Source organism: Choloepus didactylus, chromosome 18, assembly GCF_015220235.1.
Source record: "Choloepus didactylus isolate mChoDid1 chromosome 18, mChoDid1.pri, whole genome shotgun sequence".
Classification (NCBI taxonomy): Eukaryota; Metazoa; Chordata; class Mammalia; order Pilosa; family Megalonychidae; genus Choloepus; species Choloepus didactylus.
In genome coordinates this window covers 32052779-32071307 of record NC_051324.1, presented here as the reverse complement: position 1 = coordinate 32071307, position 18529 = coordinate 32052779, and the positions used below count along the sequence as shown (strand labels likewise).

At 44.7% G+C, this 18529-nt stretch overlaps 1 protein-coding gene and 1 long non-coding RNA gene across 11 annotated transcripts in view; one reads left to right on the top strand and one right to left on the bottom strand.

Moving 5' to 3' along the window:
* LOC119513624 overlaps nt 1-9106 on the top strand; it is a 53030-nt gene extending 43924 nt beyond the window's left edge. Inside the window, exons 2-3 of the long non-coding RNA XR_005212663.1 lie at nt 7475-7595; nt 8928-9106. This is a non-coding gene — a long non-coding RNA (uncharacterized LOC119513624). The remainder of the gene's footprint in view (nt 1-7474; nt 7596-8927) is intronic.
* Nucleotides 6778-18529, bottom strand: part of HNF1B (HNF1 homeobox B) — a 51823-nt gene continuing 40071 nt past the window's right edge. For 3 of the 10 annotated variants that reach the window (XM_037808999.1, XM_037809004.1, XM_037809005.1), the window contains exon 7: nt 16406-18412. In XM_037808999.1, coding sequence (XP_037664927.1) covers nt 17955-18412 — 458 coding nt within the window. In that variant the 3' untranslated portion in view covers nt 16406-17954. Of the gene's footprint in view, nt 7741-15775; nt 15895-16405; nt 18413-18529 lie in introns of those variants that run through there. The other 7 variants (XM_037809002.1, XM_037809003.1, XM_037809001.1 and 4 more) reach the window with 4 other exon arrangements.

Sequence of the window (18529 nt, the reverse complement as noted above, 5' to 3'; positions counted from 1 at the left end):
ATCCAAATTGGAAAAGAAGAAGTAAAACTGTCATTGTTTGCAGATGATATGATCTTATATCTAGAAAACCCTGAGAAATCAACGATACACCTACTAGAGCTAATAAACAAATTTAGCAAAGTAGCGGGATACAAGATTAATGCACATAAGTCAGTAATGTTTCTATATGCTAGAAATGAACAAACTGAAGAGACACTCAAGAAAAAGATACCATTTTCAATAGCAACTAAAAAAATCAAGTACCTAGGAATCAACTTAACCAAAGATGTAAAAGACCTATACAAAGAAAACTACATAACTCTACTAAAAGAAATAGAAGGGGACCTTAAAAGATGGAAAAATATTCCATGTTCATGGATAGGAAGGCTAAATGTCATTAAGATGTCAATTCTACCCAAACTCATCTACAGATTCAATGCAATCCCAATCAAAATTCCAACAACCTACTTTGCAGACTTGGAAAAGCTAGTTATCAAATTTATTTGGAAAGGGAAGATGCCTCGAATTGCTAAAGACACTCTAAAAAAGAAAAACGAAGTGGGAGGACTTACACTCCCTGACTTTGAAGCTTATTATAAAGCCACAGTTGCCAAAACAGCATGGTACTGGCACAAAGATAGACATATAGATCAATGGAATCGAATTGAGAATTCAGAGATAGACCCTCAGATCTATGGCCGACTGATCTTTGATAAGGCCCCCAAAGTCACCGAACTGAGCCATAATGGTCTTTTCAACAAATGGGGCTGGGAGAGTTGGATATCCATATCCAAAAGAATGAAAGAGGACCCCTACCTCACCCCCTACACAAAAATTAACTCAAAATGGACCAAAGATCTCAATATAAAAGAAAGTACCATAAAACTCCTAGAAGATAATGTAGGAAAACATCTTCAAGACCTTGTATTAGGAGGCCACTTCCTAGACTTTACACCCAAAGCACAAGCAACAAAAGAGAAAATAGATAAATGGGAACTCCTCAAGCTTAGAAGTTTCTGCACCTCAAAGGAATTTCTCAAAAAGGTAAAGAGGCAGCCAACTCAATGGGAAAAAATTTTTGGAAACCATGTATCTGACAAAAGACTGATATCTTGCATATACAAAGAAATCCTACAACTCAATGACAATAGTACAGACAGCCCAATTATAAAATGGGCAAAAGATATGAAAAGACAGTTCTCTGAAGAGGAAATACAAATGGCCAAGAAACACATGAAAAAATGTTCAGCTTCACTAGCTATTAGAGAGATGCAAATTAAGACCACAATGAGATACCATCTAACACCGGTTAGAATGGCTGCCATTAAACAAACAGGAAACTACAAATGCTGGAGGGGATGTGGAGAAATTGGAACTCTTATTCATTGTTGGTGGGACTGTATAATGGTTCAGCCACTCTGGAAGTCAGTCTGGCAGTTCCTTAGAAAACTAGATATAGAGCTACCATTCGATCCAGCGATTGCACTCCTCGGTATATACCCGGAAGATCGGAAAGCAGTGACACGAACAGATATCTGCACGCCAATGTTCATAGCAGCATTATTCACAATTGCCAAGAGATGGAAACAACCCAAATGTCCTTCAACAGATGAGTGGATAAATAAAATGTGGTATATACACACGATGGAATACTACGCGGCAGTAAGAAGGAACGATCTGGTGAAACATATGACAACATGGATGAACCTTGAAGACATAATGCTGAGCGAAATAAGCCAGGCACAAAAAGAGAAATATTATATGCTACCACTAATGTGAACTTTGAAAAATGTAAAACAAATGGTTTATAATGTAGAATGTAGGGGAACTAGCAGTAGAGAGCAATTAAGGAAGGGGGAACAATAATCCAGGAAGAACAGATAAGCTATTTAACGTTCTGGGGATGCCCAGAAATGACTATGGTCTGTTAATTTCTGATGGTTGTAGTAGGAACAAGTTCACTGAAATGTTGCTATATTATGTAACTTTCTTGGGGTAAAGTAGGAACATGTTGGAAGTTAAGCAGTTATCTTAGGTTAGTTGTCTTTTTCTTACTCCCTTGCTATGGTCTCTTTGAAATGCTCTTTTATTGTATGTTTGTTTTCTTTTAACTTTTTTTTCATACAGGTGATTTGAAAAAAGAAGGGAAAGTTAAAAAAAAAAAAAAAAAAAAAAAAGAAAAAAGACAAACAAGGGAAAAAAAAAAAAAAAAAAGATTTATTGCCCCCTTGAGGAGCCTGTGGAGAATGCAGGGGTATTCGCCTACCCCACCACCATGGTTGCTAACATGACCACAGACATAGGGGACTGGTGGTTTGATGGGTTGAGCCCTCTACCATAAGTTTTACCCTTGGGAAGACGGTTGCTGCAAAGGAGAGGCTAGGCCTCCCTGTATTTGTGCCTAAGAGTCTCCTCCTGAATGCCTCTTTGTTGCTCAGATGTGGCCCTCTCTCTCTGGCTAAGCCAACTTGAAAGGTGAAATCACTGCCCTCCCCCCTACGTGGGATCAGACACCCAGGGAAGTGAATCTCCCTGGCAACGTGGAATATGACTCCCAGGGAGGAATGTAGACCTGGCACCGTGGGACGGAGAACATCTTCTTGACCAAAAGGGGGATGTGAAAGGAAATGAAATAAGCTTCAGTGGCAGAGAGATTCCAAAAGGAGCCGAGAGGTCACTCTGGTGGGCACTCTTATGCACACTTTAGACAACCCTTTTTAGGTTCTAAAGAATTGGGGTAGCTGGTGGTGGATACCTGAAACTATCAAACTACAACCCAGAACCCATGAATCTCGAAGACAGTTGTATAAAAATGTAGCTTATGAGGGGTGACAATGGGATTGGGAAAGCCATAAGGACCAAACACCACTTTGTCTAGTTTATGGATGGATGTGTAGAAAAGTAGGGGAAGGAAACAAACAGACAAAGGTACCCAGTGTTCTTTTTTACTTCAATTGCTCTTTTTCACTCTAATTATTATTCTTGTTATTTTTGTGTGTGTGCTAATGAAGGTGTCAGGGATTGATTTAGGTGATGAATGTACAACTATGTAATGGTACTGTAAACAATCGAAAGTACAATTTGTTTTGTATGACTGCGTGGTATGTGAATATATCTCAATAAAATGATGATTAAAAAAAAAAAAAAAAAAAAAAGATGCAGATGTACTGATAATTGCTAAATTTGGATTTATTATTCTATTCTGTCTGTATTTGTATATGCTTGAAAATTTCTATAATAAAAAATTAAAATAAAGGACAAAAAAAAAAAAAAAAAAAAAAAAAAAAAAAGAATTGGGGTAGCTGGTGGTGGATACCTGAAACTATCAAACTACAACCCAGAACCCATGAATCTCGAAGACAGTTGTATAAAAATGTAGCTTATGAGGGGTGACAATGGGATTGGGAAAGCCATAAGGACCAAACACCACTTTGTCTAGTTTATGGATGGATGTGTAGAAAAGTAGGGGAGGGAAACAGACAGACAAAGGTACCCAGTGTTCTTTTTTACTTCAATTGCTCTTTTTCACTCTAATTATTATTCTTGTTATTTTTGTGTGTGTGCTAATGAAGGTGTCAGGGATTGATTTAGGTGATGAATGTACAACTATGTAATGGTACTGTAAACAATCGAAAGTACAATTTGTTTTGTATGACTGCGTGGTATGTGAATATATCTCAATAAAATGATGATTTAAAAAAAAAAAAAAAAAAAAAAAAAAAAAAAAGCAAAGGGATACACAGAAAGTCTTACAATGGCTCAGGAAGTCAGGCATGTTTTCCTTATTCTGGGATTTTTTGGTCCTTTAAAAAACTTTTTCTTTTTATCTCTTTCGTAATTAATTGGGAATGATTTAATATAATTGGTTCATTCAAGATGTCTGGAAAACAGGGCATAGGAAAGAAACCTGCCTTTTGGGAGCACAACAGTATGTATCTGATGAGGAAATTAAATAAGGTGAGGAAATTGCAAAGAAATACCTTGTATTTGTGTTGTGCAGATCTGCTGGTTTAAATGTATGTACTGCTTGAAACCTGCTTTGATGACTCCTACTCTTGACGTTGTTGCCCTCGTGTTTGCTTTGTTCTCTCTCCCTTAGAAAGTGTTTCCTCTCTTTATATGCACAGATCGCTTTACTTACATCTAGGAAAAATAAATTTTCATCTATGCGTGAGGTCCTGTACACCTCACAGATTCATTTATGAAATAGTCATGGTATAAATCTCGCTGACAATCTAGTAATTGTCTAGCAGAAATGACTTCTGCACCAGAGAGAGAGAGAGAGAAAGGGAGAAAGAGAAAGGGAAGGAGGAAGAGGAAGAGTGAGGCTTAATGGCATTTGGTTTAAGTGGTTGCAATTCTTCATGAATATTCAATCTGCTTGATGTGGTAGGGATGTGTTCGAAGTATTAAAACCTGAATGTGGCATACTACAACAGCTCAGTCCAATCTCAACAGTCTCTTATTTTCCAGAGCAGATTTTGATGGCATTTGTTTGAATTAATTCCTAATTCAAAGGGGACACATCAGCCCTAACTTTCCTTGGGCAGGAGTTAACTCCCACCTCTTCCTGACCCACACCCTTCCTTGCTCCCAGACCTTCTCCATGATCCCTACTCCTCTTCAAAGCTGGTTTTGGTCTCAGGCTCTCAGATCATCACATTTTATCTTCTTCTTTCCCACAGGAACATAAAGATGCCCCCCAGTCCAGCCTTTCCCCTTACTCTCATCTCTGGTTCACTGCTTGATTTGCATCATGGCAATAGACAAAATCATTTTACCAATTACCATTATAAATCTGTGATTAGGGTATCCGGAAATAACAACCAAGCCTAGAAGACCATATGAGAAAGGCCTGGAATGAGATAATCAAACACTAGCACTAGCAGGACTCACTATAAACCAGGCACAGTTCTAGGCGTTTAACACCTATTAACTGATTTACTCCTTTAACAATCTTATTCGAGAAGTACTATTACTATCCTAACTTTACACAGGAGGACATACTTTACATAGGAGAGAGGTTAAGTGGTGGAATTGGAGATTCTAATCAAGGCTCCAAAAATAATATCAAAGACCTGTCCCCAGCCTGCAAGCCAAGAGCTCAAATTCCATGACTCTCCTTATTGTATTCTTAGCCACCTGAATTCAGTAGCTAACATTCCATTATCCGTGCCTTGGAGGGACTATTCCACAACTGTTTAGCATGGAATAAGCTAAATACTTTTCAAGGCAGTTGTTATTACTGATTTCATTTCCCATGTTAAAATGTGAAAATGAATCTGCCTTCCCCAGACCTCACCCTAGGTAATGAGGACAGATGGGGTATAAATGGAGCCATCTGTCTCTTGACCTGGGCTCAAAGGGAAAAGAGAGACCCTGGAAAAAGTTGGTTCATAAGGTGCTGGGAAGAAAGAATGGGGATTTTAGTTGCAAATGAATCTACATAGTGGGTAATTCCACCTGGGCCCACATCCAATGTGTTCCCTAGGCCCTCCTACCCCGCCCAGTGGAGAGGAGCTGATCTCCCCAGGGGGCTCTCAGTTGCCAGGTTCATCTTTCTATATGCTTGTGGTTCAAATAGGGTTTGGTTGAGACGTGTCCCTAGAAATGGATTCTAGTCCTTCTCAACCCACCCACCGTCCCTTCCCTTCATTATACCTCTGCCCAGACGACCTCCAGGATCAATACCACCTTCCAGGTTCTCAGGTTTATTGCAACAAAGCAAGATCTAAAATCCACCAAACGCGGATACTTGCTGTTTCAGAAACAAAGTAGGCCCAGATAAAGGGCTCCAATTGAGACCAGGGCTTCAGGCCTATGTCATCTCCCTCTTACCGGAGCTCATAGTTTCATGGCATCTGGACCAATCTTTCACCAACCCTTGACTAGTGAAAGGGAATCTTGGCCCCTCTTGACATGTGTTTGGCATTGTCTCCAGTCCTTCTCAACCCAACTATGATATTTCTCTTGGCCACATCACCCCAAATTTTATTATCCCAGGGAGTTAGGAACCAATGGAGGTCAGCATTTCCCTATCCATTCTTCCCTGCCCTTGGCACATAATAGGTATCTAGTAAATCTGCCTGGTCACTGACAATCCCGTCTTTCACCCTACTGCGGTTTTGACAAAACCTGTTGCTTAGGGCCTGGTCAGCAAGATTCCCTGGCTTACACATTCCATGGGAAATTGCTCTGTTCAGAAGCAAAAAACCACAGACTAGAGGGCCTGTGCCGTGCAAAAGAAGGAAGCAACACTGAATTATATGGCAAAGTCTCCAGGCCTTGGCTTCTGCTTCTCACTCCTTGGACCTTCAGATTCCAAACAGAGAAGGAATCCTGGGCAGGAGGAAACATCCACCAGAGCTCATTTTCTCAATGACAGCCCTTCAGAAGAAAGGGAGGCGGGGAGGAAAGGCTTAAAATGAGGTTGGAAAGTTACCCACAGGGTTTCCATTCTTCCTGCTTTTTATCTGTTCCTGTAACCACAAGTGACCAAAACTTGGCCCTTTTGCTTTACTCTTTTTTGGGGAAAAAGAGTATTGGCTTCTGCTCTGGCCAGATCCCAAGGGACTTGTGGAGTCCAACCGAGAGAGTAAAATCTCCCTTACCTGGATTAGATGTAAAGCCAACACAAAGGCCTGTGAACGTGATAGCAAGTGACGGCCATTGCTTCTCTCCACCCCCAGACTTTGTGATCCTAGCAGAGTAAGTGGAAAATTCCAAGGAGACTAGTGGGCAGGGGTTCTTGGTAGAACCGTGGCTGGGGAAGTATCAGAGACAGAAATAGGAGGCTCTGGACAGTGATAAAATAAATTGTTTTAATAGGAGACTTTCTGAAAGGGCAGCTTTTTCTTTTGCTATAAACAGCCAGCTTTCCAACCTGGGGTATTTTGGGGGTGCACTGGCTGAACCCCTAACCACCCAGGAAGCTAGGATATTACTCTAACCCTGTGTTCAAGCCCCTCCAGGGATCCAGAGGTGTGTCTTAACATCAGGAGATTTGAGTTAGCTGGCAGTCAGTCCAAAATATACTGCCACGCTGTGGGTCCCGGCCCAGGGAGGGGGCAAGGGACTCAGCTTCTGACTTGGAGTATTTCTCCATGGGGGAAGAGAGAGGGGGCAAATCACTTCGAAATTTCAACTCTGACCTTTACAAAGAAAACTAATAGACACTTTGGTATTATATACAGGGCAGAGGGGAGAGGAAGCAGAGGGGAAATTGCACTTAATTACAGCAGTTTGCAGTTTACACCCATTGGACAAATTTACTTCTTTAAAAGAAATCTCACGATCATTTGGGGACAGGAGTGGGGGACGGGAGTCTGCCAATATTTACAGTGTGTTTGGCTCAGTTCAATAGCACAGGTCCTCCTCTCCTCGCTTCAGTAACAGATTCAAGTTTTCTCATCAGTTTGTTCGATGAAAGAGCATAATGTAGACGACTACAGCTTTCTGTCTTACTCTTCCCCGGTTTCTTGTCTCCCACCTCTAGGACAGACGGGAATACTTGACATCTTGGGAGAGGCATCATGACAATACTGCATAGAAGGAAGGCTGGGCTTCGGGCTGGACCGCCTGAGAGCAGATTGTCCGAGGCACCAGCAGGACGTCAGGTGAGCAGGGACCGTTCTCGGGTGCCTGTCAGGTCACCGGGCTTCTCCATGACAGCAGCTGGAGGGCGATGGTGTGGAAAATAGTGTCCTTGTTGCTAAGCAAAAAGTAAGTGATGTGTGGGCATCACCAGGCTTGAAGAGGACACTGCAGAGAGAGAAGGAAAAAGGGCTCAGCTGTGGGTTTTTGGCAGCGACACGGGCCATTAGTTTGGCTTCTCCAAGGCTGCCAGCACCCAAATTGACCAGTAAAGGGCTGGGGTGGAGCCCGGGGACCTCGTGCGTGCTTAGTTCTGCAGCGTTGGTCCTGAAGCAGACTTGGAGGACTAGGGGAAGGACCCAAGCACTGCAGGCCTCTGAGGCCACGCTTCGTGGAGGGCCAGGCACAGGAGACCCCAGAAAAGTGGGAGAAGCCCTCCAAGAGGAGCCATGAGACCCACCCCAGGGCAGCCTCCCTTTCTAGGGCCATTGGCCTCATTTACTTCAACTGCTATTCAACATCATTACTCTCCTTTTTCCTTCTGGGGAGTTCTTTGTTTTTCCCTCTGTCTGCTCCTTCCCTTTTGTTTGGCTGGCATCTAACGGGAAGGTTCTGCCTTTTGGCCCATAGGCTGGTTCACTCCAGGCTTCCTCTCTCTCTCTCTCTCTCTCTCCCTCTCTCTCTCTCTCTCTCTCTCTCTCTCTCTCTCTCTCACACACACACACACATCATCTACAATTACTACTACTACAGGCCTATTATTCCACTATTATCTCATTAAGCAGTGCTCCTAACCATTACCTTCTATGAAGCTACCATTATCCCCATTTTACAAATTAGGAAAACAAGGCTCAAACAGAGTTAGTGAATTGTCCAGTGTTTCAAAACTACACGAGTCTGGAGCTAGAGATTCAATCCAGTTCCGGGTGGCCTCCAAGCATGTGTCCTTTCTATTATGCTCTGACGTTAAGAGCCTTCTACTGGCTTTGTGCTCCTGGTCAATTACTCTCTCTGTGCCTCAGTTTCTTCACTTGTAAAATGAGATAATGAGAAAACCTAGTGCATGGAGGTTGTTGTGGGGATTAGATGAGCTGATCTATGCCCAGTGCCTGCCGTAATTGTTATTATTACTACTCCACTGCACAATGCTCCCGAGTGCATCAGGCTTCTTGAGTCCTCCCCTGGGAGGGAGATTGAGCTGTGCATTCCAGGGAGAAGACAGGTTTCTGGCCCTTTTAAATTCTTTAGGGCTTGGCCAGGGTCCTCTGATACCCTTTGTCTCCTCTTCCTCCCTCTGCCCGCCCCCACTCTCGAGTCTTTTTACTTCCCACTGTCAGCCTTTTTCCCATTTTCAGATTTCAGGTGGAGGAGACAGAAAGCGGCTTGTGACCTTGCAGGTTTCAATAGAAGAGCAAACAAGAAGGGCAGATAAGGAGACGCCAGTGAGATTCTATGACCTGTCATTAGGGATGGGCTTCCCAGCTATCAAATGTTTGCTCACATAATAAAATGGGGGCAGAGCCCTAAATGTTGTCAAAGGAACTAGAGTTATTTGCGCCCTTCAGAGTCTAAACACAAACATCTGATAAGGAGTGTGCTGTAGTCCTCAGAGCCGGAGGACTAGCATTCCCAGCTCCACCAGGGCTTTGCCCACAGGATCTATGAGTGACTGTGATGCCCGCCTTGTGAAAGGCATGAGAGCTTCAGGGATTGCTAAAGATGTCCTGATTCTAAGAGGTTCCATCACATAATCGTCATAGCTGACATTTATTGAGGTCCTACTGCGTGCCAGGCACCATGCTTGCGCCTTTACACATGATTGCATTCAATTCTTCATCAACCCTTTAAGGTGGGTAATTATCATTCATTTATTTAACTAATTTTTAAGTGCCTACCATGGCTTAGCATTTTTTTTAGTCACTGAGGACGCAGCTGTGAAAAGAAGTCCCCGTCTATGTTCTCATGGAACTTAAATCCTACTGGAGATTTTGAACAATAAACAAGTAAACCAAGGAAAAATAGAGAAATAAAACAAAACCTTAGGTAAGAGGTTCGAGTGACTTGAGAGAAAAGGGAATAATGTAGGAAGGGAGAACATGGGAAGCCTCTTTGAGGTGGTGACATTTGAGCTGAATGAAATGAAAGAGCAAGAAGCAGGTGAAAATGAGAGTCAGAAGATCCCACAATTGCAAAAGCCCTGAGGTGGGCATCAGTTCTGGTCTGGCTGAAGCCGAGTGAGTGAAGGATGGGGAGGAGGAGGTGAGAATGGACATGCCGGCAATGTCAGATCACACAGGGCCTTTATAGGCCGTCCCCACTGGGCGATGGAACAGTGTGCCTGGTGGTTCGGAACACCAACTTTGGATTTAGGCAGATCCGGGCTCAAGATTCTACTACATTCTACCTGTGTGACCTCAGGGAAGTATGCTAGCCTCTCTGAGCCTCAGTTTCCTCACCTGTAAAACAAGGATGATGATACCTCTTTCATTTGATGAGACTTTTGAAACGATTAAATGCTTTAAAACTTGTAAAACATGGAAGCTGGGTCATATTTGGCCTCCCCTGCTGGCAACCTGAGTGTCTCTAGAACTTTGAAAGATTTTTAAATGGCGAAGGGTATTTATTTCCCCCTTGTTGTCCCAGTCAGAAAGTAGAAGAAGGCAATCTTATACAGTGGTCAAGAAAACAAGCTTTGCTGTTGTGAGACCTTGGGCAAGTTGCACATAACCTCTCTGGGCCTCAGTTTCCTCACCTGTAAATTGGAATTATAATCTTTACTTTAAATTAATAGAGCTATGATTGCTGTAACATAAGTTGATAATAGAAGTGAGCTGTCTATACTCACTGTCTCCATTCCCTCACCGTTGATTCTCTCTTGAGGCCACTCTGGATTGGCTTTGTCCTCACCCCTCCACTGACCCCTCTCTGTCCAGCTCACTAACACCTTCATGTTGCTAAATCCAGTGGTTACTTTTCCATCTTTATCCTTGACACAGCCCATCACTCCCTCATTGTTTCACTTGGATTTTAGGACACTGCACATTCCTTGCTCACATTTCTACCTGAGCAGAACTTATTGATGGACCAAATGTGGGGTGCTGAGAGACGCATCAAGTTTTCTCTTAAGTTTCTCACCTGAACAACTGGTGGCATTTTCTCAAATGGAGATGCTCAGGGAGGAAGCAATTTGGAGGGAGAAATTGGGGCAAAATGAAGAGTTCCTATTCCAGGCAAGAGAGGCTCATCAGCTAAATATGCATGGCTGCATCCATGTCAGATGCACTGGACTCGTGAATGGGCATTCAGGGGAGAGGTCTGTATTGGAGACAGAATTTTAGGAGCTCTCGGTATGTACATTTGATCCAAAGCTATGGGATTGGAAGGGATCACCCAGAAGTGAGCACAGAAGAGAAGAGGCCCAAAGAATGAGCCCGGGGTCCCTCCAATGTGCACAGTTTGGGAAGATGAGATGAGCTAAGGAGACTGAGAAGCAGTGGCCACTGTGGTAGAAATGTGAGCAAGGAATGTGCAGTGTCCTAAAATCCAAGTGAAACAATGAGGGAGTGATGGGCTGTGTCAAGGATAAAGATGGAAAAGTAACCACTGGATTTAGCAACATGGAGGTGTTAGTGAGCTGGACAGAGAGGGGTCAGTGGAGGGGTGAGGACAAAGCCAATTCAGAGTGGCCTCAAGAGAGAATCAACGGTGAGGGAACGGAGACAGTGAGTATAGACAGCTCACTTCTATTATCAATTTATGTTAGAGCAATCATAGCTCTATTAATTTAAAGTAAAGATTATAATTCCAATTTACAGGTGAGGAAACTGAGGCCCAGAGAGGTTATGTGCAACTTGCCCAAGGTCTCACAACAGCAAAGCTTGTTTTCTTGACCACTGTATAAGATTGCCTTCTTCCACTTTCTGACTGGGACAACAAGGGGGAAATAAATACCCTTCGCCATTTAACAATCTTTCAAAGTTCTAGAGACACTCAGGTTGCCAGCAGGGGAGGCCAAATATGACCCAGCTTCCATGTTTTACAAGTTTTAAAGCATTTAATCGTTTCAAAAGTCTCATCAAATGAAAGAGGTATCATCATCCTTGTTTTACAGGCGAGGAAACTGAGGCTCAGAGAGGCTAGCATACTTTCCTGAGGTCACACAGGTAGAATGTAGTAGAATCTTGAGCCCAGATCTGCCTAAATCCAAAGTTGGTGCTCCGAACCACCAGGCACACTGCTCCATTGCCCATTGGGGACGGCCGGGAGGGAGGGAGCCAGTTGCAGGGGACTTGTGTCCAGGCTGCCCACCTCCTTCTTGTCAGCACTTCTGACTAGCGGCTGCTCTGGGGGCCCTCTCTTGACCTCCCTATAAACGAGGAAGTGAAGCAGCAGTGGGGAGAGTTGTGGAAACAGGAGTCTGCTCCCAGCCTGCCCACACTTGTTCTAACCGAGGTCAGTGCTTACTGTGGTCTGTGTTTCCAGACTGGCAGGGCGCTGTCTTTCAGGAGTTCGGGCATGGGTCCACTTACACAGCAAACTGCTGACACCCAAGGGTTAAAGAGGAGGAGGAGACAGGAGCTCTAGAAAGGACAGATGGGAGTAGCTGCAGGGCAAGAAATTCCCTGCGTGAGGTTCCTGAAAAGTGATCCACAAGGTCTCTGGGGCATGTCTCCTGACAATGGGAAGTACCAGGATTAGACAGAGTCAAGTTCAAATCCTGGTTTTAGCCTTATACCTGCATGACCTTAGGTTGTTATTATGGGTGCTTAAAAATGGTTATTGGAAGGTGAGTGCTGTTGAATGGAATGAGCTTAGAATTTGGAGCAAGAAGACTAAAGTCTGGAGGCTCAGCTCCAGAATTTATCATCTGTGCAACCCTGGCAGAACCCTCCCCATCTCGGAAACCTAGTTTCCTCCTCTGCAAAACACGCATAAAAATATTACCTTACAAGATGGTGGGAGGATTAGCCAGGAAAGGTTTAAGTTGGAAAAGCTCCTGGAGTGCTGCTTGGCAAATGGAAGATACTAAAAAAACACAAGTTTGTGCATTCATTCATTCATTGATTCATTCCTATTTACTGAATATCTATGACAGCCCAGACAATTGGCTAAGCACAAAGGGCTTGGGTGCTTCGAGAGGCTCCTGAACTGTTTGCTCTTTTCCTAGGGGTGGTGAGAGGGTGTTTGTGTGTCAGAGGGAGAATGGGGACCAGGGATGGAGCCCGGGCCCAAGAGGCAGGACCTGCTAGAAAGATAGTCCTAACCCTGAGAAATGTTATTGTCAGAAATTTCTTGACCACAGGTAGACCAAGGATTGAGATAAATTTTGAAGGAGTGGGTGGCGGTGGGGAGACGGCCATCTCCTGCAGGACCACAGCCAGAAAGGAAGAACAGGGAGCTGCCACTTTGAACGTTTGAATACATCAGGCACTCAGTTAAGCACTTCGAATATCCTGTTAGTTGGGGAATGGGGTTTTCCTGGTTTACAGAAGAAGTAACTGAGCCTCATGAGTCTTAAATAACTGCTCAAGTTCATATGGCAGGGGAGCAGTGGAGCTGGGATTAGCCAGGTCTGTCTGCTTTTCCTACCATCCTATGATTCCTCTAAAACAGCATTTCCCAGGAGCTGTCCTTGGACCAGAGCATCACGCACCATTTTGCCCCGTTCTATGAGCACGTTAGCATGGGGAAGATTCTGAGAAGCCCTGCCCTGAGGCGTTAACTTTGTTTAATACAGCAGTTCATCCAATACATTTGACCAAGGAATCCTCCTCTTCTTATACCCTGTGGGCCCCTGATACCTAGTGATGGTCTTAAAACCCCTTGTGAAAAATAAGACTTTAAAACAATAAAAAAGCAGAGTTGCTCTGTATCTCTTTAGGAGCTCACTTCTGGCCCTTTGCCTAAGGAATAGTTTGTACAAACTTCCTCTACCTCGGATCCCTTCTGCTGTCAGGAGGCAGCACCTTTACCCTCATTTTACCATATTCTGCCTTGCCCATTTCCTCCTTCTCTGACAGTTTGTAGGAAGAAAGTTTCCTGATAAGAAAACTTTGGGCACAATTTTTACTTTTGTCACACACCACGAAAGACAGCAGGAGCAGCAATTACCAGGGATGTTTTAAAGATGGGTATTGGAAGACAAATATTGTTTAGTGGAAAGAGTCCAGGATTTGGAGTCAAAGACTAAAATCTGGAAGTCCAGCTCCAGAATTTATCTACTGTGTGACCTAGGGCTGGTCACTCCCCATCTCTGAACCTCAGTTTACTTCTTTGTACTACTTAGGAGATTACAATAAAGAGAAAAATGATGAGGTAATGTTCATGAGAAGTATAAACTGTAAAGTGATACATGAATATTTTTTACGCTTATTAAGTATCATCATCATCCTTATCATAATTCCAAAAATGAGTCTATTGCCAGACTCCTGAAAAGTCTGGGGATATGGAGAAAACCTCACGGTGTTCTAGAGGGCTGTTCAGGAAACTTCAAGGTTGACTGGCCACTCTGTCCAGGGAGGGGAGAAGCCACTCGGGGGCTGGTGCAGCATCTCAGGGAGCATCTTGAAGTATTTTGATTAAGAGACCATTTCCTGAATTCAGAGTACTTATTTCAATAAGCAAGCATCAAAGTCAACTTGGGAAAGACAGGAATAATTAATCACACGCCCGTCTAGGGCTGACCAAGTGGCAGATGGATTGATAAACCTTTCAAAGGAGAAGGTATTCCCAAGGAGGGCTGCTGCGCCTGGCTGCACCCCTGATTGAGATTTGTGAGCACAGATAAATGTTTTCCCTGCTCACTACAAAGAGTGGGAAATTGCACGGGAGTTGAAGGGCATGGCAACGGGGGTTGTCCTTTCATCTTCCCTTGGGTGAGAGAAGAGTGGCAAGGCAGGTCCCACACATCTCTCCCTCCACTGCCAAATCCAGAGCCTGCTGCCCAGGTTGTGTGTGTGTTTCAGTACCCAAGATGTGCCAGGCCCTTAATCTATGCAACTTCACTGAATCCTCAGAACAAGGAGATGTTACGACTTTCGTTTTACAGATGAAGAAACAGAGGCTCAGGGAGGCCAAGGTCAACCAGCAGATGGCAGAACCAGAAAAAGAACATACCTGCTCCACTACACCGTAGGACTGGGGGCAGATAGAGGCAAGAGAACAGAACCCTGAGCCCACAAAAGGACCTACTCTGAAGCCCATGGGAGTGAATGAGGTGTGACTTGCAGGGCCAAGATGGAAAAAAGGCCATCAACGAGGCCAAACCCTGCCAAGAGCCTATGACATGAAGTTCAAGGCTGTCATCTATTTATCTAGTAATCAATAAAGGCCAAACGGTTCCCACACTGCCCAGACCCCAGCTACTAAAAGGTCCTATTGTGTTATTCTGGAATCATCATCAGTGCTCAGATACCTTGTCCTGTTTTCTAACTCGGTGTCCCATTGCAGTCCAGCTGTCCAAGCTGCAGCGGAGAACCTCACCATTGGTCGTTATTATAACCCCATCACCTCTATGCAGAGGTGGGAATTAGTCATTGACTGAAACAGTGATTAAGCCTCTGGATTCCCCACTCTCAGTGCACCAGGAAGTTGAACAGAAGTTTCTTAATGAAAACACCAAGTGAATGCAGCCCCGGACAGGACAGACTGCCTACTGGGGCATCCCCATAGGTCGGCAGAATTGCAAGAATGATTGCTTACGATGTTTGGGTCCAGTATAGGTTGTCCACTGGGGAAATCAACTTCAGGACCTCTGGCTCACTAGTCACTTTCTCCATTGATTAAGTGGGGGCAACTTGTGGCAGATCCTTAGGGATCCCCCTAGCAGAGCATGCAAATTGACAAGACCCTGAGCCCTCCTTGCAAACATCTTTTCCATGGATCATCAATAAATCCATCAGGGAAATACTCAATTGCAATGTCTAAAGACTCTGGGTAATCCAGTTAAACTTTGAATCCTATCAAAATTTGAACCCTATGAAATTTCAGTCCTCATTTAGTGCTCGCCTTGGAGGAAGAAAGGAGGGCAATAAGTCCCTTTAGCCTGGCCTGTGCCTCATCTTGTTTGACCTGTGGCCTTAGGGATTCCTTTAACAAATAACAGGGAGCCTCCAAAGGACCTAGTACACACTTGCCGCATCCTCTGCATGTCAGTAGCCCTGGTCATAGCCCCATTCCCCAGCTCCCATACTGCTGGCCTTACCTGTTTACTGGAAGACATGTTGGTGAGCGTGCTGAGGCTGCTGGTATCTGTTACCACCATTGCCGATGGAAACCGGGAGGTATGGGAATACTGGGGGGGCTCCTGCTTGTGTGTATACACTGGTGAGACAGAGTGAAGAAAAAATCAAGGTGGAGACCACACAGATGCACATACATCTACAGATCCTTCAACTCATGCCATAGATCTGTTTCCCCAGGCAGATAAAAGGGGGTGCTGGTGGTAGTGGGTATATTTGGCAAGGATGTATGATGTGGTAAAAGGAATGGGCTTCTTAATCAAGTTACTTAACCTCAGTTTCCTCACCTGTAAAATGGGAATGAGATCTGTTGTAAGATTAGAGGAGGTCACATGTAAAGTCCTTTATACCAAATAAATGGTCTTGTCCAGTGCCTAGTATGTAGTGGTACTTAGGACCACTCCTGTTCTCCTGCCTTTCAGTAAAATATTAGATGCCAGGGCATCAAGAAAGTGATCCTTGGGCAAATGTGGTCTATCTGAGATTTTAAGCCAAAAACAGGTCTCAGTAGCTAGAAACATGAAGTAGCTAGCCAGCACACATGCTTACTGTTTCTGCCATGACTCAAACCCAGGTCTCGTGCTAGCAGTTACAGATTGATTAGTAATTGTAATGAGACATGGATGTAATTAACTGTATAATTTCTGGGGTGTTCCAGTTTGCACTAAAATGACATCATAGTCTTATGACATCACAGAAATGTGAAAGATGATAGACAAAAGGAGACTAGATGCTCAAGAAAACCTTCAGAGGCATGAGACTTATTTTTTAGTTTTTCTGGTACTTGTCCAGCAAGTCTGAAACCTTTTGACTCACAGTAGTTATTCATATAATTCATGTAAAGTCTGAGTCACATGACCACCTAATGAAAGCATGCAGATGCTTGGCCGTTCCTAGAACTCAGAGCCTACCAAGGAGTCCCCCAAGTAAGGAACGGGGGTGAAGGTCACTGCCTGCCACCTTGCCTTGCCCTGCCTGTGCAGGGAGGCTGGTTATTTCCTAGCCCAGGACCCCAGAGTCTATGTCCTCCCGGCCAGCCAGGCCTGCTGGGCCTCAGCAGTCCACAGGCCACTGATGACCACTTTCTGAGTGCCCCACCCAGGCCTGACCAGAAAGGAAGCCTGCCCAGGAGAGGGGATGGGGGCAAGTGGAGTGCGTGAGCTAGGATCCGGGAGGAAGTGGGGTACACGTGGTGCCAAACTCTGCTACAGGCTGTGGCAGATTTTTAAAAGCCACGAAAATGTGATCAGAATGTGAGATGGTGCTCAGAAACCAGCTCTGCAGGCTCGGGTAGGGATCTAACCCCAAGGACAGAAGACGGCTGAATCTGGCTGTTCTCCCTCAGAGCCACAGCTCTCTCTGCCCAGGGCAGCCAGGGAGAAACTCAAACCCCTCCTCCATCCCTGCCCTACAAGTTCCTTAGTAATCATTTGCATTTCCATAACTCTTCATGTGCATAAAACAGCAGTTCACACCTGTTTTTATTTCATCTTCCTATGGCCCTGTATGTATATTATTTCCATTTTATGGATGAAGAAATTGAGGCTCTGAGTGGCTAAGTAATCTCCCAATGGTTATATAGCCTGGATATAAACCCAGATCTGTCTGACTTCAAGACTAGCACTTTATTTCACAGACTTCTCAGGAGTTTCTCTGAGGCTGTGCCTAAAGCAGGGAAGCCATCCTTTCCATGATGCTTCCCCAAACTTGGAGCCCAGGAGCTTGAGCTAGACCTGACTGGAGGACAGGGGGGCCTGGGGCTCAGGACAGGGAGCAGAGATACAGGGATTGGGCAGGGGTGGGAAATAAAAGGGTTGAAAGATAGATGTAAGGGATAGAAATTGGACGTGGGAAACAGTCTCTGGGACTAGAGGCAGAAATTCTAATCTTTCTTGCCCAGGATGATGTGTGGGTGGTGTTTTCAAACTGTGCTCATGGGTTCTTGAGAGATGTTTGGGCTGTGTTGATTAGAGAGCACAGGGACTCTGGAAGATTTTTCTATTTCAGGGAAAGCAAACAGGTTTCAAATTACATGCCAGCTCTGCTTGGAATGTTGGATTGAAAAGGATTCTTAGGCTGAGTTGAGGCTCACTGGGAAAAGGTGCTGTGGCTGATTGCTCATACCCTTCATCGGTGCCTGAATTAGAAATGTGTTTCCATATAACCTATTCTGCTCTCTATCATGGAAGCCAAAGCTGTCTTCCCCTTTGGGAATCTTGGGGGTAGAGGAGGAGACTTGAAAAGGCATAGCCACACACATGAGTTAGGCTTGAGAAACTGTCCTAGCTGGTAATAGTTAGGGAAAAGCGACCAAAGGCAGTTCAGACCCAGAGCGGAAGAAGTCAGGTGGATGCGGCGGGCCCTCGCGCTCCATTCCCCAACTCCCGATATGCACGTGTCCTTACTGTGTGAGTTCTGCAGCTGAGTCACCGCAGCCATGAAGGGCTGCTGGGCCATGTGGCTGCCTGGGCTCTGCTGCATGAGGGGCTGCTGGTGAGGGCTGTGTAGCTGCTGGGAGAACTGGACGGGCTGCAGGGCTGCCAGGCTGCCAGCCACACTGTTGATGACAGGGACGCTCTGTGCTTGGGAGGTGTTGAGACCTGTGGGAGCAAGAGGGAAAGATCAGAGATGGCTTCAGGGATAAGGAGAGGATAAAAGGGTGAGAACTATTATTGACTGAGCCCCTGCTTTGGGCCAGGCACTGGGCTGAGCCTGTT